General features: G+C 36.5%; 2 protein-coding genes across 2 annotated transcripts; one reads left to right on the forward strand and one right to left on the reverse strand.

Moving 5' to 3' along the window:
• Positions 1-1,846: 1,846 nt before the first annotated feature.
• LOC135075832 (oligoribonuclease, mitochondrial) lies at positions 1,847-3,125 on the reverse strand. The gene is made up of 3 exons (XM_063970293.1): positions 2,950-3,125; positions 2,613-2,848; positions 1,847-2,275 (listed from the first exon to the last, which is right to left on the reverse strand). Exons 1-3 carry the CDS (start codon positions 3,008-3,010, stop codon positions 1,907-1,909), a joined length of 666 nt encoding a protein of 221 aa, XP_063826363.1. The 5' UTR covers positions 3,011-3,125; the 3' UTR covers positions 1,847-1,906.
• Positions 3,126-12,721: 9,596 nt separating this feature from the next.
• On the forward strand, positions 12,722-24,222 carry LOC135076078 (mitochondrial proton/calcium exchanger protein). The gene is made up of 7 exons (XM_063970533.1): positions 12,722-12,861; positions 13,189-14,411; positions 14,497-14,764; positions 17,002-17,149; positions 19,129-19,402; positions 20,804-20,980; positions 22,249-24,222. The coding sequence occupies exons 1-7, from the start codon at positions 12,816-12,818 to the stop codon at positions 22,390-22,392; spliced, it is 2,280 nt and encodes a 759-aa protein (XP_063826603.1). The 5' UTR covers positions 12,722-12,815; the 3' UTR covers positions 22,393-24,222.
• Positions 24,223-26,696: the final 2,474 nt, after the last annotated feature.

The following is a 26,696-nucleotide window of genomic DNA, read 5'->3' on the forward strand; positions in this document are numbered from 1 at the left end:
CTTTTTTTTTTAATAAAGATTAGTTTTTTAATAACCTAATCCTACTTTCCTTTTATCCGCAGTTTCGCACTCTACCTATTTCAAACTTATTTTCAGCGCACAACAAGTGCACTTTTTTTATTCATGACGATGTAAAAGTTACTTTCAGGACTTTTAGGTGGTAACCCTAGGGAGGCAGTTTCCTAATGCGACAGGTTACTTGACGATCCTTTTAGCAAAATTAACAGTTTGTCGTTAATTAGATAGTTTAGATGCCTAAATAAATAGTAAGGTCCTCTTCTCTCATACCTATTTACTCAGGCGCTTGTTTAGCGAAGTCCGTTTGGTCCAGTTAATTGAAGGCAACACCACAAAATCTGTTTTGAGGAAACAGGAAACGGAATAGTAGTGGATATTAGATTCGTTAATCTGCACGAAATGGATCTAAGATGTTTAATTTATTTATTTATTAACCCTCTACTACGTAGATACTCTAGGACAGTCTTTCCCAAAGTGGGCGATAACGCCCCCTTGTGGGCGCTGCAGGCTTAAAGGGGGGCGGTAAGAGACCCAGAAAAAAATCGGGACGTTGTGTAGAGGCTTGGGAGGCGTCATCTACTAGGAGGACACTTAGACACCGACTGTGCTCGACTCTTGACTACAAAAATGGGGGGCGCTAAAAAATAATTTATTCTCAAAGTGGGCAGTAGACTAAATAAGTTTGGGAACCGCTGCTCTAGGATTTATATTAACTTACATGTACCAGGTAGGTACCTACTTACTTATGTAGTAAAAATATACATTTAGCAATGCAACGCGTCGGCGTCAGCTGCACTGCAGAGGATATGTAAGTATTGGGATCCCAATGGAGAGCAAGCATGATGAGCACGATTATCATGCCCGAGTGAGTATGGTAGGTATGTAGATTGGATGTTATTATGTGGGTGCCAATCCCCATAGCACAAACTTTTTTATGCTAAGTTTTGAGCCACAGACCTAAATGGGACTAGGTAAGTAAGATAGGTTTATTGTTAGCAAAAAATATATAAAGGTACGTAAACAAAAACAAAGGGCCCAGAATGAACTCCATTCACCCAGAAATTCACAACACAGACCCTCATAATATCAACAAAGGAAAAATAACAGAGTTAAATAAACGGAATAATTTATAGAAGGGATTTTATTACTATTCAGAAGGCACCTGCCCAAAGAGCTATCGGGCTTTTTTACTGAAACTTCATGTAAGTAAATACAGTCATATTGATAAGTATTTATGTACGTCGAAAATGCGGGGTGAAACATAAATGAGCCGTAACTTGTAGCAGGGATCACATTTCACTGAGATTACGAGGACGTTCGTCGAAGCAAGGAGGAAGGAAAAGTTTGAATCTGGTAAACTGGTAAGTAAGGATTTGCTTTTTAAAATACGTGCAACCCGCTTACAAATATAAAGCAGATAAATAACTGAAGACGACTTCTTTCAGCTTTTTCATTTCTTGAGGGCAACCGTGTTTGGCGCTCACTAGTTGGCGCCACTGGCACATGAGAAAACCTTAAAGTTAAAGAATAGGTCCTTACTCGATATTGGCGCCAAATTCTGCTCTAGGTATGGGCGCCAAAATGAGTCCTCCCTTCACTTCAACGATCACCAGAGTCGGTGCCTAACTTTCGGGTTCGGGTACTTCGGAGTTCGGGTGCGGCAGTGACGCCATCTGGTGAGAATCCGTACACTCTCTTAAAATTAAATTCTTGGTGGGTGAATTTGATTAAATTAGGGTTTTATTGGATATAGCCAGTGGCCACTGGACCAACTGGACACAGCTAATCCTTATTGCCACCTAATTATCTTTTGCAGAAATGAAACACCTTTTATCATACCTCAGTAATATTTTATTCTGTAATTAATTAACATCAATATAAACATAATTCAATTGTCAATATCTGTATTATTTTCTAACTTAAAAATATTATTTCTATAATACCTCAATTCAGCAATACTTTCAAAAATATCATCAATAGATCTGTGCTGGAATTTTTTCTTTGGAATCGTGGAGTATTCCTTTTGATACCATCTCCTTGCTAGTTCTTTGATTGTGCTCACATCAATGATTCTGTAGTGCAGATATAAGTCAAAGCTGGGCATGTATTTGCGAAGAAAAAGCCTGTCCATATAGACGCTGTTTCCACCTAAAGGAGACTTTTTCTCAGGGACATGTGCAGAAACAAATTCTAGCACTTGTTTTTCAGCTTCTTTCAGAGAGATCTTCGATTTACGGCTAGCCTCCGTCAAACCACTCTGAAAAATATAAAATACATTAATAAAAAATTGGATCTGTATTAATATTTAATGTAGCAAAATTTCTGGATTCTATATTTATTAAGACAATAGGGATGATGACTGGGTAATGAAATCGAAATTCTATTTATTTATTTAGTTGTATGATCTAAAATTTACTCAATGTACAAAAATAAAAATCTCTAATGATCACATTTAGATTGTCTACATGGAATTATTATGTGCAAGGATCATTCTAAATATTAAAAAAAAATAGACAGAACAGTGCTTGATGGATTCTATGGACTGCTTTTATTTTGTGGAAAAAGTAAGCAGTAAATAGAATTATACCCAATACCTCACCGTGTGTAGCAATACACCAACTGTCCATATTATTTAGAATACTATCAGGTTGATGTATCACCAGGTTGGGCCCAGTTGCCACCAAGTTCAAATCAGCATCAGTCACTAGGCATGCAATTTCCAGGATATGGTCTTTATCAATATTCAGGCCAGTCATTTCCAAATCAACCCAAACTATCCTTTTAGCGCTGTCTTTACGAGCTTGCGTCGACATTGTCGACGCGGTTTTATCTGAAAAAAATACCTGCTGTTAGTTCGTTATTCTTTTTAAGTCATTACTTTTGAAATTATTCAAGATATTGAGTATTTTTAGGTTATCTCATAGTGCTTACTTTGCGACATGCCTCTAAGAATCGACTTAGATAAGGCAAAGGGTTTTCTCAATAGATTCATTTAATTTATCGTATTCTAGCAAATTTATGATTCTCGTCCCATTTACTTTTCCAATTAAAAATCTTTTAGAAAATTAAAATTCTGCAAACAATTGCGAATTCGGCATGATGACATATGACCATAGACTCAAATCAAACGTCAAAACTGTCACTATCCACAGAATAAAATTCAGTTGGAGCCAAAGATATAGTAATACTATAGGTGTACCAGAATCTCATGGCAAACAAAAATATTGGAAAAGTGTGTTTTTCATATGGCCATTGTCTATGGCTTTATTGTCACCTGTCAAAGTAAATCAAGAGATCTATCAGCCGCTGCAGAAATTTTGTAATCTCTTCATGCCTATTTGTTATTTTTGTGAATAAGACGAAAAAACTCAAGCAAGTCATATTGTTTTCAAAGTGTATTGTAAAATAAGGCATAATTCAAAGTCAATCTTTGATTTTAAAGCGCGTCGTTGAGTTGACAGTAAGTTGGAGTGAAATGTTTTGATACTTACCTACCTACATTTAGTTTATTACCTAACTGCGTCAGAAGGAGGGTTATGTTTATTTTTATATTATTCTTACCTAATAGCTGCTTTATCGGGGTTTTCAGGTGAATACACCTAATACATGAAATATCATGCATTGGTGCCAATGATATTATATAAAAACAAAAGCAGATATGTTATAAGCGCTCGCGCTGTGAATACTCAAATACGTCCCAATTGGGACGTCTTGTGTTTAGTCTTCGTGTGGCCTGCGTCGTGCGCAATCGCGTGCGTACCACACCGTAAGTTCCTGTGTTCTTACCAAAGTAAATAAAAAATGCCATCGTGACTCTAAAGTAAACAAAATACAAGGGATCTCTTACCACATGTGATTATGCAAAATTATTTAGTATTTATATTTTCAATTATTTATGCAAACAATCAAGACGCCCATGCGCCATGTTCAAGTTAAGAAAGAGTAAGCGATCTTGTTTTGACGTTAGAGCGATAAGGATGCGTGCGCTGCGTACATAGATTAGTTAGTGCAGAATCGTTAAAACTATAGCTATCTCTTTCATTTGCGTGCTATTTCGTATCTTTTGTTTCACTTGTCAGTTACATTTGTCAATGTGTGCAATTTGGAATAGCTCGGCACGGATTAAAATCGTAATTTCTATGAACGTAACATATCTATAGTTCTATAATATCATTGATTGGTGCAGAGGAATGGTGGAAAATTTTCATTTCACATTTTCACTGAAAATGTTATGACCATGTAAAGAAAATTGAAAAAGATTTCATCAAGCAATTGAGTACCTAATTGAAATGCTGAAAAAGCGATTTATATTATACGTGTCCCAAAATTCAAGGATAAGCCGACGCCACAGGATGGACATAGTCATGACTACTTTAGGAAAAATAAGGAAAAAAATCTATCTCAATTATTTTTTAACTTACACAATAAATTATGAAATTCGACGAAAATTGACACCCCTTATGATATTTTACATTACCACGACCACAATTTTTCAAATATTCCTGTTTTTCTGTTTATATCGGCAACTTAAGTAGTGCTGCTGTCCACCCCAACTCTTAAAACCCCCAGAATCCTTGCAGTTTTTACACAATAGTTAATCAAAATATGTTATTTCCTTAAAATTTTGAACGATTTTTACTTTCACTCCACTTTGACTCATCGTTTTGTAAAAAAAAAAGTATGAATACTACTGCGGCAAGTTGTTTATAAAGTTGACGCAACTATCCAAGATTCCAAAATGGTATAATACTCTAAGAAACCTAGTCGCAAAAAAGATATGCGTACCATTTTTACAAGCACTTCGCTTGTTAGTTAGTATGGGATAAATCTTGCAACTGAATTTAAAACCAGTTCTCCTTAACCAATCGAGCTGAAATTTGGTATACTTGTGTAAGTACGATGACAATGCAATATTATGGTGACATTGAGCTGGATGGAGTCTGGAAGTGGCCATAGGAACTCTTAACGAAACGGCGGAATTGCATCTAGTTTGGGTTCGTTGGACTTGTCTTTTCGAGCACTTTAGTGCTAGATGATGTCCAGTCCAAACTAGATGCAATTCCGCCGTTTCGTTTAGAAGTTCCTATGGCCACCTCCAGTCTCCATTCAGCTCAATGGTACCATAATATTGCATTTGCATCGTACTTACATAAGTATACCAAATTTCAGCCCAATCGGTTGAGGAGAACTGGTTTTAAATTCAGTTGCAAGATTTATCCCATACTAACTAACAAGCGCAGTGCTTGTAAAAATGGTACGCATATCTTTTTTGCGACTAGGTTTCTTAGAGTATTATACCATTTTGGATTCTTGGATAGTTGCGTCAACTTTATAAAAAACTTGCCGCAGTAGTGTTCATACTTTTTTTTTACAAAACGATGAGTCAAAGTGGAGTGAAAGTAAAAATCGTTCAAAATTTTAAGGAAATAACATATTTTGATTAACTATTGTGTAAAAACTGCAAGGATTCTGGGGGTTTTAAGAGTTGGGGTGGACAGCAGCACTACTTAAGTTGCCGATACAAACAAAAGAACAGAAATATTTGAAAAATGGTGATCGTGGTAATGTAAAATATCATAAGGGGTGTCAATTTTCGAAGAATTTCGTAATTTATTGTGTAACTTTAAAAATAATTGAGATAGATTTTTTTCCTTATTTTTCCTAAAGTAGTCATGACTATGCAGGGCCGGATCGTGAATTTGTGGGGCCCTGGGCTAAAACTACTTGGGGGCCTATCTTAGTACTCAACTAATAGCCATGCCAAAAAACTGTTTCTATAATGATATATTATTCTTATACATATATTTTTTATTGCACAAAAAACATAAATATTACTTAAATCTACGCAAGTATTAGTTGTACAAAAGGCGACCTTATTGCTGTGTAGCAATCTCTTCCAGGTAACCTTTGGGTGAGAGAGAAACCGAAATAGAGATCTACATTGTATAAAAGAATTTAAATAAAAAACAAAAAAATAATTTTATTTATTTATATGAAACTTTACAGTATTATTGTTCATAATCCAGAATAACATATAGGCTATAATTTATGACGATCTGTGACAAAAACCTTTCCTTTAATGAAATGAAGTTTAGAACTAGGCTTTTAAATGGTGCCAATATTAGTGGGAAGTGGGGATGCATACATTTTTGAAAGTGCTTGTCGCGGCAGGGTCGATTTTTGTGATGATCAGTGTAGATGAAACTAGACCTATTTTTATCGAGAAAAAAAGAGGTCAAAATTTTTTTAAGTGTATTTTTTATTTTTTATAGATTTTTTTTCTTCTAATTACTTATTGTAAAGAAAACGTAATAACTTTTAAACTAAGAGGTATATCCTGATAAAATAAAAACAGTAACAATGCTAAATAACAGGCAATACAAAAAAAAATACATAAAATACTCAGAAAATGGCAACAAATAATAAAAAATGATACATTTTGAGAAAAATCTACATTTTAATTCGTGTTTTTTGGTTATTTGATAAAGAAGAACGGTCATCTGTGACCCAGGCCCGACAGAAACGAGACATACCTCAGTTTTTTTGGCATGTCTTAATTAGTTAAACTATGTATTTTTTAATTTCGAAATCTATGTATAACACCAAAATATTACCCTTTGTTTTTGTTCAGGCGTCATACAAAAACTAATACAAAATGCCTATTTATCACCAAAATTGGTAAATGTATGTACCTAAATGTCTATTCCAGCAGAGATAATTTTAATTTTAATTAAAATGCTTATTTTACTTCGAAATCTTTTGTTTTTATTTGAAATCTAACTTGTCTTTATCAAAATTACAAATCTAGAGCAACTTTCAGTTTCGGCACATGGCGCGCTCTAAGAGGCTTAGTTCAAACGATCATAGCAAATGTTGTGATAGAGATGGAGACATGCGATTTTTGGTTTTACAAAGGTAATACGATAAAGAATAATACAAAGTAAAACCACAATAGGGGCATTTTTTTGAGAAATTTATCAAATAACCAAAAAAAACACGAATTTAAAAGCAGATTTTTTTCAAAAAGTATATTTTTTTATTATTAGTTGACATTTTCTGAGTATTTTATGTAGTTTTTAGTATCGCCTGTTATTTAGCATTATTACTGTTTTTATTTTTTCAGTATATACCTCTTAGTTTATAAGTTATTACATTTTCTTTGCAATAAGTAATCGGAAGAAAAAAAATTCTATAAAAAATTAAAAAAAAAGCTCAAAAAATTTTTGACCTCTTTTTTGTCGATAAAAATAGGTCTAGTTTCATCTGTTTTCATAAATGTACACTTTATCGTGACTCACACTGTATTTATTTTCTATACATATAGGACATCTTTGAGAAGGAACGTTCTGCTTCACAGCTAGATATTGGTAAAGTTTTAAAAATCTTTAAAATGGTATAGCAATTAGGGAACACGTCAATTAGTTTATTTTCATACATGATCATAAAAATGTCACTGCAAGAGTTGTAAGACTCCGGCTAAGATTGGAATAAGTATTATTTTAATTGAATGCACTCATTCACTAAATTCTCGTCTACGTCATCTGGATAGTAATCAATAATATGACGTGCACTTTCCAAATCTATGTTTTTGATATTTTTGTCTTGCAAATCCATTAAAAATTTAAATTTTTTGCTACATGTCTCATAGACTTGGCTCCTTTTATTTAAGTTATGACGTTGTCACGTAAAAATATCGTCCGTAAACCGACTTCACAGACAACTATTTTTTTTTTCAAATTATGGGCTACTTTTTAGCGGGATCTGGGGGCCCCTTGTAACCCCGGGGCCCTGGGCTGCAGCCCAATCAGCCCATAGGTAGATCCGGCCCTGTGACTATGTCCATCCTGTGGCGTCGGCTTATCCTTGAATTTTGGGACACGTTGTATAAATACCTCTTTAACTTGATCATCTATTTGAAAAACAAGAAATGCAAGTGGAGTTCTTAGAATCGTTTTCTAGTTGTGAATGAAGTGATAAGTTATAAGTATGATAGGTACTTAATAAAATTATTTACAGTATTATGGTTTACTTATTTTTCAAGACATGTTCCTATGTTAAAAACCCGATGTATAACAACATTCTTCATACACATACCTAAAATGTATAGGTAGGCATTCGTACTTCATGTTCATTAATATTAGTCATAAATAAAAATTAAACACAGCCAATATCGGAATCCTTGGTGTCGACATATCGAGCGAAGTCCAGTTCCGTGGTCATTTAGAGGGTAAGGCTAAATTAGCCTCGAAGAAGCTTGGTGTGCTCAATAGATCGAGACGGTATTTCACTCCAGCCCATCGTCTGCAACTTTACAAGGCGCAGGTTCGGCCTCATATGGAATACTGTTCTCATCTTTGGGCAGGTGCGCCCCAGTACCAGCTTCTCCCTCTGGACCGCATTGAACGGAGAGCAGCTCGAATCGTTGACTGCCAGGACATTTCGGATCGGCTTGACCCCTTGGCGCTGCGTAGAGATGTATCCTCACTGTGCATATTCTATCGCATGTATCACGGGGAGTGCTCCGAAGAATTATCCGGACTTATTCCTGCCGCCACTTTTCGCCACCGATCTACCCGACAGCACTTCCACCCCCATCACTTAGATGGTTGGCAGTCCACAACAGTACGTTTCTCTAGAAACTTTCTGCCCCGTACAACCAAACTGTGGAATGGACTGTCGTCTGCGGTGTTTCCGGACGGATACGACCTGCAAGCTTTCAAGAGGAGAGCGTATCTTTACCTTAAAGGCCGGCAACGCACCTGTAACGCCCCTGGGTCTGCGGGTGTCTATGGGCGACGGTAATCACTTACCATCAGGTGATCCGTTTGCTCGTTTGCCTCCTATCACATAAAAAAAAAAAAAAAAAAAAAAAAAAAAAAAAAACAGTATCAAGATCGTTTAATCCAATTTCCCCAGTATTGCACTCAACAAAGTTTATTTTCCCCATTTGCCATGAGATTCTGGTACACCTATACCGTGGTAATACCGTTTAAAGTATAGGTCGCTCAATGAAAGTTGAAGCAGGCCTGTTCATCTCCGCGAGTTTACATCGAAAACAAAACACGCACGATGGCCCACCTACAGGATACTATTCGACAAGGCCTCACATACGAGCGAACATTGACTCACGCACGCGTATCCTTGTGTATGATGGAAGAAAATAAAGAAAATGGTGTACTAAATACTGTGCAGTATTTAACTGTCTAAATAATAATAAAAACTCAGAATGTACTTTTTTAAGTTGCCTCAAGACACTGAGAGGTAAATAAGTAGTTAATATTATTTATGATAATTCATGCTAAATCATGTATTTCCTCCGCCATTTTCGGCAGTTTGGCACCTCACTTCACATCATTTTACCGAAGTCAGCCCTATAGCTTCGGCGCAGTGCCGATCACTGACGTTTGTCAACAAAATGGTGCTTGACTCTTGAGACAGGCTAAATTAAACCATATTGTTAATGACATTGAGCATACATTTTTTTAAATACCTTCGCGAAGTAAAACTTCTGTACGTAGTACTTATTATTATTCTGTGGTTGAAGCGACAAGTGAAACAACAACGGCTTCTTGGCGGGAATCTGAAGCATCATGTTTGTTAGCGGTTTGTAATAATGGTGGATTATTAACCATTAAGTGTTCATGTACGTGCATAAGTGTGGGCAAGTGAAGCAAAACAGTGCATCGTGATTCTTTTGGTTCTCTCAAGTTGTCCATAGGAGGTCTCAGTAAAGCACTACAACTTTACTGAGACTCAATGACTCAAAGGGTGGGAAGGGGTGTCATCTATCATCTTTCATTATATCATTACTTGATCTCATTTTGTAACTCGTATCACATAAATACTTGAAAATGGCACAAATCAAGTCGACCTCGACGTGTATTGCCAACATCATCAAAAAAGAAGAAGAAGTGAAACAACACTTCCAAATACGTTTTGAGACGGACGTTTGTCGTCCGTTTGCAAGACCGTACACTCTGTTGGTAATTTTTTTTTGTGCTCATCTGCAATCAGTCCCAAACTATAAGCAGATTTGTTCCATGCAGTTTTAACATGTTCAAGGAACTCCCCAGCAGGATACTCCTCATTCACCATCTGTCACCAAGTATGATATCGTCGTTTAGTGTAGCTGATGGTTGCCAACGCAGTAGCCAACTGATTTGGGTGATTTTCCAGTCGCGTTTTATATTATTTATTCCCTGTCAGCTTTAGCTCCTCCCTAAAAGTTTTCAGAGCTTCATGGATTTCAATGTTGGTAATGGCTGTTGGGTAATTGACTGTAATTTTTATTCCAATGCAGTTGTCGTCATACAAATTGTCAGTGTGCGGTTCTGCAAACGGATGCAGACTTGAACGTCCGTCTCAAAACGTCTAATTTAAAAGAGCTAGAGCTCTCGCCACTTTTGTAAATTTAAATGTCTGTAAGCTATACAGAAAGCACTAGAATTAGTCCGAAAACGTAAGATGTCCAGCGGACTCCAGCTAGAGTGTAAATAATTCAAAATTTTTATCGAGTACTAAGTGACAATTTGTAATGTAATTCTTTGCTTGTATGAATGGCCTCAACTTTCATTAGGCGACCTATACTTCAAAAATGTTCAAAATGTTCTTGTTCAACGTTCTAAAATAATAATAATACAGCAGCTGCTGTGGAGCGTTATACAGTGTGAGTCACGTTAAAGTGTACATATGAAAATAGATGAAACTAGACCTATTTTTATCGACAAAAAAGAGGTCAAAAATTTTTTGAGATTTTTTTTAAATTTTTTATAGAATTTTTTTTCTTCCAATTACTTATTGTAAAGAAAACGTAATAACTTTTAAACTAAGCGGTATATCCTGATAAAATAAAAACAGTAATAATGCTAAATAACAGGCGATACTAAAAAAATACATAAAATACACAAAAAAGGCCAACAAATAATAAAAAATGATACTTTTTGAAAAAAATCTGCTTTTAAATTCGTGTTTTTTTGGTTATTTGATAAATTTCTCCAAAAAATGCCCCTATAACCGGTGGTTTTTATTACTTTGTATTATTTTCTATCGTATTACCTTCGTAAAACCAAAAATCGCATGTCTCTATCCCTATCACAACGTTTGCAATGATCGTTTGAACAAAGGCCTGCCACAACATTATTCTCCGCTACAGGTAGAGACAATTTTAATTTTAACTAAAATGCTTATTTTACTTCGAAATCTTTTGTTTTTATTTGAAATCTAACTTGTCTTTATCAAAATTACAAATCTAGGGCCATTTTCAGTTTCGTTGTTAACGAAGCGTTGAATGGCGCGCCCGGAGAGGCTTAGTTCAAACGATCATAGCAAATGTTGTGATAGGAATAGAGACATGCAATTTTTGGTTTTACAAAGACAATACGATAGAGAATAATACAAAGTAATAAAAACTACCAGTTATAGGGGCATTTTTTGGAGACATATATCAAATAACCAAAAAAACACGAATTTAAAAGCAGTTTTTTTTCAAAAATTATCATTTTTTATTATTTTTTGGCCTTTTTTGTGTATTTTGTCTATTTTTTTAGTATCGCCTGTTATTTAGCATTATTACTGTTTTTATTTTATCAGGATATACCGCTTAGTTTAAAACTTATTACGTTTTCTTTACAATAAGTAATTGGAAGAAAAAAAAATCTATAAAAAAATTTAAAAAAATCTCAAAAAAATTTTGACCTCTTTTTTGTCGATAAAAATAGGTCTACAGTCTAATTTTTTAGAAATCAGCAGAAATGTCATCAAAAATGGACAACTGACATAAAAATATTTTTAGTCTGTGAACTAGTGATGCGACAAAACCTCTCGTTAATCGCGAAGTGAAATTATTGTAGTACTTGCGTATCATCGCCGGGTGATCGTCAAAATACTAAAAATATGCAACAAAGTCGCAACATTGAATGTGAACTGATTATGAAAGTTTCGAGAACAGGAAACAAACTGTATGCACAGATGTAATCAAAAAACACACTGGACAGTAAAACAATCAATGATATCCGTAAAGTTATTAAACTTCAAATAAAACCGACTAAAAATTAAACTGACTCCGAAAAAGTATACACTAAAAGTCGAAAAATAATTTTACGTTATCTCCAATATTGTCGAAGTTATCGCTGGAAAACTAAACAAAGTATCGTATATTTTTTATTTAAAATTAATCAGTAATCGGAATAAGTGAATACTTAAAATAATATCGATTAAATTTACAGATTATTGTCTATGACTCACAGGTTACAGCACTGATGTGCCAGAGACAAGTCATAGACAATATGGAGATAACACATGATTTTAAACGTCAAGTCAATTTGACAAGTCTCACAAATTCACATCGTCCACGTATTTTGCTAAAATAATTTGTTTCAAAGATTGATTTCAAACTTGTTTAAACGTGAAAATAAAGTTGGTTTCATGGGCTTGTTAAATAATGTGTATGATATTATGAACACCTAAGTGATTATGGTGTAATTGTGTATGAAAGTGTTTGTTTACATCTCTGCTGGATTCTAAAAAATCAAGGTATATATCTTTGATTAGATCTTTGACCATTATCTATTCACGGATTGGTCATTAGCTTTTAATGCTAGCGGTCCCAACCAATAAAATATGATTTACAAATCAATGGTGCCAGCTGCCAGCAAATGAAAATGCTTCTCACATCTGACAATTCTGACATTTTTGTTAGTCTATGACTTTTTCTCGATTGTCATGGTGTGTAAAGGTTGATTTTGTTTTTGTTACATTTTTCGTATTTTTCCGCAATATAAATCGTATTTCGATACACAATGAACAGAATCATTTTAAACCACTGCCGGTGTGTTAAAAGATCAAGTAAGTTGTGTATATTATTAAAGTTATAATCGATATATTGACGGTTAACCTATCGGAGATCTTACTGAGACTTCGTCAAGTAAAAAATAATTTATGTAATAAATTGTAATATGAAACTAACAAGCCGCCCGTGCATGAGTATCTTTTAATTGGGCACACTCTTTTCTCATATCGTTCTAATAAGATATGTTATATCTTCATTGACTCATCACATGGTTGATGCAATCCATCATTTCATGAAAATATTTGGTATAAATAAGTCAACATTAGGTTCATTAGTTCTTTTTAAACAGTTTATGTACATTGTACAATCCTTTTTGATTTAAGCCTTACTATGGGAGACCAGACAGTATCAAAATTTTCCATACATAGCACTCTCAAGGTCGCTGTCCTACTACACAGCTCAGCCTTTAGGCTTGAGACATGATGTTACCCAGAAACCTCTACACACAAGGAACCTCTTCTACCCAGATCATGTCAGGCTAATATCCACATCCAAACAATACTTTGATAAGGAACCCCTCAAACCTTCATCCAAAGTGGAGGCCACTGTTGAGACAATAAAAAAGGATTTAGAAGAAAAAGAGAAGCTTCCCAAAAAGGAAGAGAAGAAAAAGAGCATAAAACAGAGAATAATGGATGAGTTACGACATTATTACCATGGGTTCAGGCTGCTTTTCATTGAAATAAGAATATCAACAACATTACTGTTCAGGATATTGAAGGGTGATACTCTCACTAGGAGAGAGCACAGGCTGCTGGTTACCACCATCGGTGACCTATTTAGGATGGTACCGTTTATTGTTATCATTGCAGTTCCATTCCTGGAGTTTGCACTGCCGGTATTAATCAAATTGTTCCCAAACATGTTACCATCCACATTCGAAAGCAGAGACATGAAGGAAGCTAAGCTGAAGCAGCACTTAAAAGTGAAGCTGGAGATGGCAAAGTTTTTCCAAGAGACGTTAGATCAAATGGCTCCACAAGCCGGTAACAGGCATTCAGAGTTAGCAAAAGAATTCTCTACCTTCTTCAATAAAATTCGAACTTCAGGTGACATTGCCACTAGCGAAGAGATAATGAAGTTTTCAAAATTGTTTGAGGATGAAATTACCTTGGATTCCCTGGGAAGACCACATTTAGTGGCTCTCTGTAAAGTTTTAAACGTTTCTACAATTGGTACAGGTGCAATGTTACGTTTTAATTTGAAGATGAAGTTGAGGTCATTGTCAGCAGATGACAAAATGATAGCTAAAGAGGGTGTGGACAGTTTGAACTTCAGTGAGCTACAGCAAGCTTGCCGAGCTCGTGGTATGAGAGCGTATGGTGTGTCTGAGGAGCGTTTAAGGAAAGAGTTGAGGAACTGGTTGGACTTGTCGTTAAATGAGAAAGTGCCTCCGTCGCTACTGCTGCTGTCCAGAGCGTTGATGGTACCTGATCACGTGCCGACTACGTACAAGCTGAAGGCAACTATCTCAGCACTGCCTGAGCATGTTGTGACACAAACGAAAGCAGCCATTGGCGAAAAGGAAGGCAAATTGGACTTCAAGGTCAGTATGAGATTAACATTAAATAAAATGAAATATAATATTAATCTGCGTGATTTCATAATAATAGTAAGTTCTTACTTCACAGGTGAAAGCAGATGCCATCAAACTTGAAGAACAAAGAATCAAGGAAGAAAAGAGAGAAATGCTGGAGGCTGAGAAAGAGAAACAAATTCTTGAAGCTAAAAAGAGAGAGAAGGAAGTCCTCAAAGACAAAGCACCAATCATCGACATGGAATCGGATCCAATTATGATTGATCCAGCACCGGTAATTGCTGTTGACTCCGTGAAAAAGTCTGAAGAAGGTCTGTCTGGCAAAGACATTGATGTCATTGAGGATGCTTTAGAGAAATTAGGTGAGTTGGCATATATCCATATTTTTTCTCACAAGAGAGGTCAAGTTCAATACACTCTAGGTTAAATCAATTTTGTTTTGTAATGAATTTAGTCTTAAACATTGAAAATGTTTGAAGAAAGCATTCATTTTGGGGTTCAGTGTGTTGACAAATATTATTCTATAAAACTTGTTTACACTGCACAAATAACATTTTATGCAACTAGTGTATTTTTACCAATTCCTTGTCTGTTTACAACAATACAATGAATAACAATTTGTGTACTTTCTCGAGGAGTATTTAATTCAGTGCAACAAACTGTACATACCGGTGCGATGTGGCTATATTTTGCAATATTTATTATCATTCGTATCGGCGATGTGTCACGCTCGTGCGCCATGCATTGAGATTTTTCAACAGGTTGATGTGAGACAGTATGACCTCTTGATACTACTTAATACCGTCTGGGTACCGACTGGTCTGATATTATCAATTTAGATATAATTAATTACATAAGCAAGATATGCCTATTCAGACTGTCTGGTACTGTTGAATTTATTTTAATTCAAGTCATTGACAAGTAAAAGCAGTTTCTCATTTTGTTGTTAGAAATCACGATAGGTATGCACTGTGAAAGTAGCATAAACTTATTAACGTCTCGGGAGTCACAGTGAACTACTTTGTTTATCTAAATCGCGCGATTTACGACAAGTACGACCTTCAGTGATTAATCATTATTATGTCACGATAATGACCTTCAGACGGAGAGATAACACCATCAACATTTGCCAATTTCTTTCCGTTTGGGTTTGCCGGCTTGCATATCTATATCCGCTATATTTGCAATGGATCTTGAAATTAATAAAATATTCCGATAACAGAACTTTAATATATCACAAGTAACATACAAGATAATGCTTCTAGACTGTCGGTAAGGTAGCATCATGACATTATACATTTATTTTGCTCTAGCAAATTAATTTGTACGTAGGGGAGAAGAGGTCGAGTCAATGACGTTGCGTCCAATCTTGTTGTTCGGTGAAGGGAGGAATGGGAACTTGGTAATCATTAATGAAGCTCCCATATGCACTGCAAAATGTATCTTGATTATGATACAATTTCTATGAGTGAGAGAATATAAATACATCCATTTGATATTCATAACTGACATGTAAACTACTTTACTATGTGACTAGTAGAACAGATAATATGATGTCACATATCGCGTTCGATAATCTAATCACGATTCGGTGGTCTATTTTTACTTGCCTCTTTTACAACATCATATTATTATGTTATGTTACCTACTCGCGTGCATATACTGCCTATAAGGAAAATGTGGTTTATTTTTACATAATACACTTTTAGTAACAGGAAATGCAATAACAAGTACGTACTTACCTACAGTAATTTCATAATAAGCTTGGCATAGTTGACTTTAGTTTGTATTGAATTGCATTTTTAATCTTGTTGATGAAAGTGGCAAAGGACCTGTTGCCTCGTGCTCACTAAGTCCCTGATATTCTACAGAGAACTTATCTGGAAACTTTGTTAGGATCAAGAATTTTATGTCATACAGCAATCCTTCCTTGCTGGGGAACTGGGGTATTTAATGTCATTTTATTTCTGAGGACGATGTCATTAACAAAAGGGACCGACACTAGGGTCCTGCATCTAGGAAGATATAGGATTTATCCTAGATTATGAGAGGTCTGTCACATCTTCTTTGCCTGGCCCATTCCCATTTTATTTGGGGTCGGCCCTCCGCGTCATGCGTCTCCAGGCGGCTCGGTTCTGGGTTGTCTCGCTGATTACTTGGGCTTCTTAAAGGTCCTTATTTACTACGGACATCCATGTAATTCGGGGTCTTCATCGTCCGCGGGTTTAGTTTGGATGTCTAGTACTTTTCTGGTCATATGGTCGGGTGGTAGCCTCATAACGTGTCCGTGCCACTGCAGACGGCTCTCCTGTAGTTTAGCTGGGATAGGTCTCACTTTGAAGGTGCCTCTTATGTATGTGAGGTCTGTCACATATGTGATATTATGATATTTTGTGTTTTCTATGTATAATATGTATGTATTTACAAAAAAAAAAAAGTATTTAAGTATGTTTATATCCGTTGTCTAGTACCCATAGTACAAGCTTTGCTTAGTTTGGGACTAGAAGCGTAGTGTAAAATGTCCAAGGATATTTATTTATTTATTATTATTTATTAATTATGATCATAGTTGTTACAACCATGTCTTCTAAACTTCCAGCTGAACAGAAGAGGTCCCTGCTCCTCGAGAAGGAAAGCATCCAGGAGCTGAAGGCCGAGCTCTCGGAGTACAGCGAGGATGTCAAGGAGATGGACGAGATCGTGAAGACCAAGCAGGCAGACATCAAGCTTACTAAGGGAGCCACGAGGCGAGTATACCTGCCAAATACCTGCCTTGTCTAGCATAAAAAAACCTGGTTTCTCATCATTATCATGCCTTAATCATTAGGTCATTTAGTCTGCACTGTAAGACAACGACCTTCTTATCTACCAGAGGCAATAATCATCCTCCTCATTGTCATTATCATTATCATCTTCATCTTCATCAGGTAATTAAGGCTAAGTTGCACTAAAGCCTGGTCCATGGGCACGTAGAATTTTGTCCAATGACCCCAAGCTACCCATCCTTATCGCTCGCGCGTAATTATATTGCTGTCGCGACTGTGCGACGGGCGCCTGCAGTGAGTGTGCGAGCGCGAGAGCGATAAGGATGGGTAGCTTGGGGTCATTGGACAAAATTCTACGTGCTTACGGACCAGGCTTTATCTTACTTTAACTTTGGCAAACGTCAAAAATCTGTCAAACTCCATGCGAAAAGCACAGGTTATGTTATTTTTACGGTTAAAATAAAGTGGTGATACTCAGCCTTAGTCTCCACTGCAGGAGAACAACTCTCTCCAGAGACAACAGGGAGGATTTACTTCTTTTTAATTTTTATGCAGTTGAGGATTGTAACCTTTGTTTTCGCCTTATCTTAGGTGCTCGGTAAAAGATAGACACGGCTGAATGGGCAGCTTTAAAAATAAGATTGTTTACTCGTGCCGTAGTAAAAATAAAATAACATTAATTGATTCATTTTGGTATTCAAAGATCCGTATAGTCCGTTTTTCTGATAAGGAGAAGAGTTACAGACAATTTAAAAAGGTTCTCTTTCAATTTCAACTGTGTAACAATTGTTGCTAAAAACGGAAATTAGTCGTGATTCGTTGTACACGGGCACAGAATCTGTTACTGCGAATGCCAGTCCGTGAATCGTTTAAGACTCTAAACGATTCACTCAAAACTTTAGATACAGTATGAGGCGACGTTTTCAACTGTCCAAGGAATCATTTACATTTAGGTATCAGCAGTACAATGGCCTCACCACATTCAGTCTGGCTCTTTGACGTCACCGCGACGGATCGATTACTTTTGTCCCGTACTTAGCAAAGAATAAAACAAGACGATCCTTGCAGAATTTTTATCTTTAAACTTTTCTAATAAAAGTTCGCAAAAGTCATATTCTTGCAAATATGGCTTTATTTCCAAAAGGAATGTATTCCATTTTGGTGTAACGAAAAGATGTAAACAAGCTCAACATATACGGAATTTGAAAACAACTCGACTTTGGATACCCGCCAAGTGGCGGCATGGACTTTCATCAATAGCTAGCTGTGCCCGCGACTTCGTACGCGAGAAAACCCGTTTTCGCAACATTTTTCATTGTTGCTCTGCTCCTATTGATCGTAGCGTGATGTTGTATAGCCTATAGCCTTCCTCGATAAATGGGCTATCTAACACTGAAAGAATTTTTCAAATCGGACCAGTAGTTCCGGAGATAAGCGCGTACAAGTAAAAAAGCAAACAAACAAACTCTTCAGCTTTATAATATTAGTATAGATAGGAAAGCATATAAATACCAGTTTTTCTGGGAAATTACAGAGTTGAACTGTTTTGGCAAACTATTTGTTTTTATTGCGTCAACTCGCACGACTTTCAAATAACTTTCTTAGTTAATAACAGCTAAACAAACTTGTGAGATACGCATTGCGAACTGCATCCGTTTCGAATCTAAGAATGTCGGTTCTAAAATATTTACATGAGAATTTTTAACGGATTCATATCAGACTTTTATATCAAAGAATTCTACTCTCAAACCTAACTCCGCTGTAACAAACACCGGCAATATCGTCTATCAACAAGAACATTTTGGAGCGCCATCCATTTATAGCATAGTCCTTAATCAGGTCTTCATACCACTTATATTAGAAGTCCTTCTCTAGTTCAACCCTTTGTTCTTTAAATAGAACATGCAAAATTAAAAAACATACCTAGTGCAAACTTCTCAATCTCACCTTCAAATCCACAGATTGTACCGCGCCGTCAACAACATGATCAGCAAGTTGGACACGGTTCTGGTCGAGCTTGAGAGCAAAGAGAAAGCCCTCAAAAACACCCTGGAACAGACGAAATCCGAGCCCGGGAAGGCTAAGGAACAACTCATCCAGATAGACGAACTGATGCATTCCATTAAGAGCCTGCAGAAAGTACCTGATGCGGCCAAGCTGAAACTGATCCAAGACGTTTTGGGCAGGCTCGACGATGACTTCGACGGACAGTTGAAGGTCGATGATGTTTTGAAGGTAAGAAAAACTCAAACTTTTTGATCCTACACGGTACATGTCAACGTGAAATAGTGAACTCCGTCAGTTTATAATATAACGCGTGAGATTGTAAACTAACAGTGGTTTAGGTTTGCTTTGATTGTATTCTAAAGCTTCAATCACACCAACGCATGCAGATCGCTATCGCTGCTGGCGCGATCACCGGCCGATGACAGGTCGCGCGATCCATGACAGTCCACGCGACCTGTCATTGGCCTATGATCGCGCCGGCGATGGCGTTCTGCATGCGTTGGTGTGGTTGAAGCATAACTACTTACGTCAGATTATAATCTGATAAAATTCACAATTTTACGGTGAACTAATAAAACTAAAGTTTGCAAATAAGGTGACTGTAAAATCAACAATCATCAGTCACGGTTCCTAATGCTATACAATATCTATGGAAGAATCCCATATGCCGGTATTGTATAAACATGTTATTGTGATGTCAATTACCCAATTGTACAAGGTTCATACACATGTAATGAATGTATGATTCATTGTGACTTTCAGTCACCTTTTCCAGCGTAAACAGCAGTCGAGATTTTTCTCGTGACAACAGTAACTAAAGCTTTAAATAGTACACAATTGTTTTCATAGTTACAGATTTGACTTACGTCCTGTATAAAGGACAACTTAATTAGATATGACAAACAGTACATCGTACATCATTTTCGTTATGAGTATGAAACATCATTAAATGGACAAAGGCCTTATTATGGCTTCCATTTGTCGTAATTATAATATGCAATGGCTCAGTTACACCGTGGTTACACTATGCGGAAAATTTACCGAGACGAAGCGCGAGCACGCACATCGAAATATGGACAAAGCACGGCGAAACAAAGTTAAGTGCGTGCTTACACTATAGTCTCAATCAATTTCCCGATAGTGTAACTGCGCCACAAGACGTTTTCTTTTCCTTACATTGCAATACGTAAATATATCATGTACAAGGAAAACAAGTAATATGAATGCTTTGTCTATGTAAAAGGATTACTACATAACTCGAATAAATAAATTTATAGCAATATCATAAAACTGCTTTGCTATCGGATCGGTGTACTGTAAGAAAAAAGAGAAAAACATGTAAAGACGCTGATTGGAAGATTTTTATAATCTTTTATGTATTTAAATGAAAGTCGAAGTACTTCGAAATACCTACCAAAATTTTAATAATGAACCAGACAATAATCACAAATAACTACTTTATTAACCATAAAAATGAGGATTTTTTATTTTATGAATGAAAAACTGGCTTTTCCGATACATTTTTATTTGATCACCGGGGTTTTGGTAATCGCAATGAAAATGACGGGCGTTTCGATTCGATTCGATTTTGATTGAGTCTTATACATTATTCGCGTGCAATATTTCCAGATGCTCGAAATAATAGGCAACGAGAACGTCAACCTATCAGAGAAGCAGATGGCTGAGCTGATCGAACTCCTGGACAAGGAGGAGATCCTCGAAGTGGAGAGCAAGATCCAGAAGGCGTTGGACAAGGCGGCCGTCGCAGCGAAGGAGATGGATAAAGCTTCTGTTACAGAGGGAAAGGTAACCAATGCTCAATCGTTTGTTGTTTCCATTCATCGTCATTTTAGCCACCTCCCATAGAAATCTAGAGAGATGCCAACTAAAGCGCTGAGTTCGAAACCCAGTGTCGCGTTAGAATTTCACAGAAAAAGTATCAAAATAAAAACAATACTTCCCGAAGAGTGTGAGTCAAGCACACAGCATTCAGTACGACTATTCGTTTGCATAATATACATACAGCATCACGTGCGATTGAATGTATTTGTTAGTTTGAATGTGCTCATTATCCTTTGCGGTATCAGCAGGTACTCAACGTGCGAATAATTTTAAGTACTACGCAAATATTTACACATATAACGTCAAATGCATGGCACATTGCTGTCGCGAGCAATTTTAGGCATATTGCTGCGACACTGGCCCCGCCCGGCGCCCCCTTTTCACATCTCCCTTTAGTTTTTGTAATCTGTGGCATCCCCAAATGATTTTCAAATTGGCTACCAACCGTAGCGGCCTGCATCCATCTTCATTAGGTCTACCTTGCTGCCATTATGAACTTGACAACTAGCTAGAACGTTATTGTCAATTATTATACTTAGTAAGAGTTAGTTCGTTCGGTTTAAGTAAAGGACGTCCACTGCTGGACGGCCTTCTCCAAGGATTTCCACAACTACCGGTCCTGCATTGCAGTATCCAAGTGCACCCTGCGACCTTTACTATTAATACCTGATTGGTTCATCATAACTTTTTTTCCCAAACGGCCATCAGTTCTACGATATATGTGCCCCACCCAGTATAAACTTAAGCGACAACCTTAACTAACTTAACCTTTCATAAGTATTCATGGTTGTCGAAACAAAATTTCCATAATAAATGAAATCGTTGACTCCTATTTGGTTACGAGCCAATATTTTGTTTGACGAATGTACTAATACATCATAACTAATTTTAGACATTTGTGTAATACCGCAAAGAAGAATAGTTAAACATTATACATACCTTTTTTGGCAGCAATACAAAGGCAAACCAACATGAATATTCATCGGGAAATCTGTGTTTAACGTGTAGCGAAATGCTATGGAAATATGTGTGATGTCTGATGATTAATATTTTTTTGGCACAGTAAATTAACTCATGTGCGTTCCAAATCGAGAGATTTTTAATAAAATTAAAAGAGAGCATGATGTCCATGCTCGTAATGTGTGTTCGTTTGACATTCAAAAGTATTGTTTACTGCACAATTCTATAATGGATCACTTGCATATCTCATTATTTTCTGTCTTTATTTCCAGAGTTTATTCGACATAATCCGAGAAGCGCAGAAACGAAGAACATTAAAGAAAGCCGTTGGTACGAAGTTAGAGGAAGAACCGATTCCGAAGAGCGAGCCCATAGTCAAACCAGAGGAGAGCAGTAAACGGCCAGAGAGTCATTGAGCCTAGCCTAGTCGATTCTAGCCTGGCCGCCCTAGCCTGGCTAAGCCTAGCCCGGCCTAACCTAGCCTCAGTCTAGCATGGGTTTATAAAACATAATATTATACCCTAGTCGTGGAATAGTTTGTAGTAAGACCTCTTTTCGTAGACAAAGTAACATCGTTATATTTTTGACATTTATACAGTTGGTTTCGCTCATTATCGTAGAGTATTTTTATGAGCGTATCTAGATTGTTGTTAGACTTCGAATAAGCTTGTAACTGCCATAGAGATCTTAACATTTTCAATAGCGAATGTCACTTTGTCTAAGGTCTGCTTAGCTTACTCTGATTTCGATTCTGACTAGCCCGGCTCGGCTTAGCCTCGCCTAGCCTAGCTTTACTTAGTCATGTTGTACATACGTCGTTGTGGGTGTTAGTTCGCTTTCGCTCTGGTTTGGCCTCAAATCAACGATGAAGGCGCTTGGGGGTTAAAAGGCCCGTAGGAAGGAATAAAGAAGAAAATATCTACATTATTTGGAATATTTCAATCGAAATTCAAAGGGGAGGACCCCTTGATGTCAAGTTTTATGAAACAATCTCAGTTTCAAAGTAGTACTTATTTAAAATTTATATAAATTGTGATTTAATCTGTTTATAAATTAAGACTGTCCTTTTGCTATCTCTCTATAAATGCCGGCGGGACAGCATTATTAATCGTTGATATCTTTAAATAAATTACCTAATTGGTGTTGTGTAAACTTAGTTTTTTTTATTGGCAACAATTTTTAGATCCTGACTACGGTCCGAACTCCTGTTTAGAGCCAGTAAAATCGAGTCAAACACGACGAACATAATTTATGTAGAAGAATATTTTTACGTTTATTGATGTGTTACCCTAATGACAATAAGCATTTTTGTAAACATGTAATCAATCACACATAAATATGTAAATAAGGTTTTACATAGCATTGTATCGTATAATCTTTCCGTACCGTACAAAGTTAACTTTCTAATGTGTTGTAGCGTTTTATTTTTTCGCGTATATTTTTTTCTTTGATCTTTTCAGAGATTTATTGTATTGTTTATGCATTTCTGTGATCAATATTCAATTTAAGTTTTATTTATATTTTAGTCAGCGGAAAAATGTTGGTGCACAAATTGTTTTTGATGTCAGTATGTCCGTTGTTTGTGTTGCAATAATTTCCTTATTCCTCGGACTGAAATCCAGGTGAAACGGTTATAAGTACATTATTGTATCTGAAACCTTATTATGTATATAACTTGCTAATACAATATCCGCATAGTGTTGTTAGACAGGAGATCGTTCAGATATTTAACTTTTGGCTGTTCTGTATTCGGTAAGACTTATTACATCATTGACCTAGAGAAACAGGCATGGCTATGTTTATTCCTTTTTTGGATTTTATCAACTTTGTGATAAGGATCTTCTGTTTGGCAGGAAACCAGGGATGCAAAAATTATCGTATATTAATTTATGCATAGCATTATTATTTACTTTTACTGTATTTTACCATTATTTATTCAATAGTTTCTTCTGTTGCGAGAAATTGTAATGTGAGCTCGAATAGGCTTAAAATGAATTAACTAAAAGGATGGTGGTATAATAAGTCTTAACTGTTGGATCTGAGCATCTAACGAAAAAATGTTTCAATTTGCTATTCATGTTAATGAATTTACTTTTACAATGCGGGTGTTGGTTACTCTAATCTACGTTTTATAAAAACAATGGTTAGTTTTTTGAGGAACAATAATGTTTTTTCGTTAGATGAACAGAGGTACTTGATACTTGTGAAGTTCTGATAAATAAATGAGAAAAATAAGAATTGAAAAACTGGTTTTATTGTAACATCTCCTAGGTATGTACAGAAAAAACATAACACAATACACAACTCACTTAGTGCGATTGCGGTCAAATACCTGGCTTCAGTATATAATAGTAGTTGTACGCGCCAGCATTAAAACCTCATACATTTCAAACTCATGTCACACTATTCTATCACTCACTCTGACAGTCCTTTTTCCTATCCTCTCCCTCCCACCTTCAGTCTCGCTCTCGCATCGCAACGCGCCGCTTCGCCTACCTATCTGGGCGTTTATTACTAAATAAGTATCCAAAATAAACCAATTCAAATAAACACAAATCGCGCGCTAAACTCATCTCAATAAAAATTCAAGTGTTTGTGAAAGTGAAAGAAGAACCAAGCTTGGACCGTCCTGTGGAGTCTGCTCAATCGAAGGTATCCCATCCCATTCCTATCCCAATCTCCTACAACTCCTTTCTGGTCCTACCGAGCCGCATGGTTCATTTCCTATCCTTTACACTTACAGAAAATCACAACTACACATTTTCACGCATCCGTCATTTTGACAACTCTCTAGAAAATTCTAGAAAATTCGCTCGTTTGACACATTCTTTCTGGAAAGTTCGATTCGTTTGACATTTGACACATTCTAGAAATTACTATTCGCTCAAACGTCAACTCGTTGTTTGTAAACACGTATATTTTTTAAATTCAATCTTTTAAAATTTTATTTCAATTCAATTTCAAATTCGCTTACATACGCTACGCATTTTATTTTCCTACTGGATTATAAATAAATTAATACGCTCAACTCAACTCATTTTTTAACGCTAGCTCTCGTACGTGTGTTTGCTCACCTACAATACAATGGAGGGAGTAAAACGCAAAATTAATTTGCTTGAAGCTAAAAAAGAAGCGCTTTTTCAGAGGGTTCAGGAACTATACGACCTCAGCCTAAAGGTCTCCGACCCTCAGATTGAACAAATTTTCATGTCTCGCATGCATTCGATTGAAAAAACAAGATCGGATTTTCTTGATACTATTGACGAACTTAATTTGTGTTATATGAAAAATGATGAGGAACTCAAACCTACATTTGCCGCACTCAACTCGTTTGACGATTTGTACTGTAACATCCTTTCGGTGCAAAGCTCCATCGCACAACTAAAGGCCAACACAGAGCGTCGCAAACAGGATTTCGTAAAAAAATTACCGCCTTTAGAACTAGTCTCTTTCGACGGAGCCCCTTCCAAGTGGCCCGTTTTCTACCAAAATTTTAAAACACTTATTCATGAGAACACTGGTTTGTCTCCAGGTGAAAAGGCTCAATACCTTATAGGAAAACTTTCCGGAAAAGCACTTACAATTTGCTCGGGTATTCCACCTACTGGTGAGAACTATTACATAATTTGGAACAACCTATTAGAAAAATACCAAGACATAAGAGTACAAGCCTCTATGTATTTGGGACAGTTAATAAATTTCAAATCGCAATCTTTAGATGAATTTTTGGAACAGTATTGCTCAGCTGAAGCTGCCTTACGACGTTTACAGATTGATGACCTTTCCGATTTCATTTTGACTCATATTGCTCTCAGTAAATTAGACAAAGACACTCTAAATTTATTTGAACAATCCATTAAGCACGTAAAAATGCCTACGTTTAATGATCTCAAGACTTTTATAAAAGTACAAAATAAAATCCATGCTTTACGCTTATGTTTTACGCAGAATAAGCCGTACGTTAATAATAAAACGAATTTCGCATCGCAGTCTAAAAACTCGAAACCGACACAGTCGTTTGTTTCTAATACAGCTTCTGGAGTAAAACCCAATCAACGTTACTTCCAATCTCAACCGAATTCGCAAGGCTCATACACTCCATCCGCTGTACGCAAGAATTGTCAACTTTGTAAGACGGAACCTGAACATGCCCTGTTCAAATGCAGTTATTTTCGCTCGAAAAATGCGCCAACTCGCTACTCTCTAGTGAAAAAATGTAACTTTTGCCTCAATTGTTTAGGCTTTCATAATGTTAAATATTGCAAATCTCAAAACCGTTGCTCAGTTTGCCAACGTAAACATCACACTCTTATTCATATAGATAATTTTAACGTGAATAGACCTATGACGTCACAACAGCTGACTTGCAGCGCGACGCTTTCGCCGACCGACGCGTCCATGTCCGCGCCCGGTCCGGTCACGCCGCCGTTGCAATCGATGCCAACCAACAATGTGTCTCTCTCTGCAGTCACGCCGTCGATCGCTGATGAATCTAGTACCACGGTCTTATTACCCACCGCGTCAGTGTATACTTATGACAATAATAAGACGTGTCAAAAATTACGCGTGTTTCTAGACACAGGTTCGATGAGCAACTTTATCACAAATAAATGTTGTGCGCGACTGAACTTAAAAGTCAATCCGCTACCTACCACTATTAAGGGCATAGGTCAGTCTGAAAGTGTGTCGCTAGGATATGTATCTTTCACAATTGCCTCAC

The sequence above is a fragment of the Ostrinia nubilalis genome, chromosome 11 (genome assembly GCF_963855985.1).
Source record: "Ostrinia nubilalis chromosome 11, ilOstNubi1.1, whole genome shotgun sequence".
Lineage (NCBI taxonomy): Eukaryota > Metazoa > Arthropoda > Insecta > Lepidoptera > Crambidae > Ostrinia > Ostrinia nubilalis.

What these genes read in the sequence shown, in the direction of transcription:
- LOC135075832 (XM_063970293.1), bottom strand. Translation starts at nt 3,010, where the DNA reads ATGAATCTATTGAGAAAACCCTTTGCCTTATCTAAGTCGATTCTTAGA. An exon ending in TCTTAGAGGCATGTCGCAAA is followed by an intron (nt 2,849 to 2,949) that starts GTAAGCACTATG and finishes TATTTTTTTCAG; the next exon opens with ATAAAACCGCGTCGACAATG. An exon ending in GTATTGCTACACACGGTGAG is followed by an intron (nt 2,276 to 2,612) that starts GTATTGGGTATA and finishes TATATTTTTCAG; the next exon opens with AGTGGTTTGACGGAGGCTAG.
- LOC135076078 (XM_063970533.1), top strand. Translation starts at nt 12,816, where the DNA reads ATGAACAGAATCATTTTAAACCACTGCCGGTGTGTTAAAAGATCAA. An exon ending in CCGGTGTGTTAAAAGATCAA is followed by an intron (nt 12,862 to 13,188) that starts GTAAGTTGTGTA and finishes TTTTGATTTAAG; the next exon opens with CCTTACTATGGGAGACCAGA. An exon ending in AAGGCAAATTGGACTTCAAG is followed by an intron (nt 14,412 to 14,496) that starts GTCAGTATGAGA and finishes CTTACTTCACAG; the next exon opens with GTGAAAGCAGATGCCATCAA.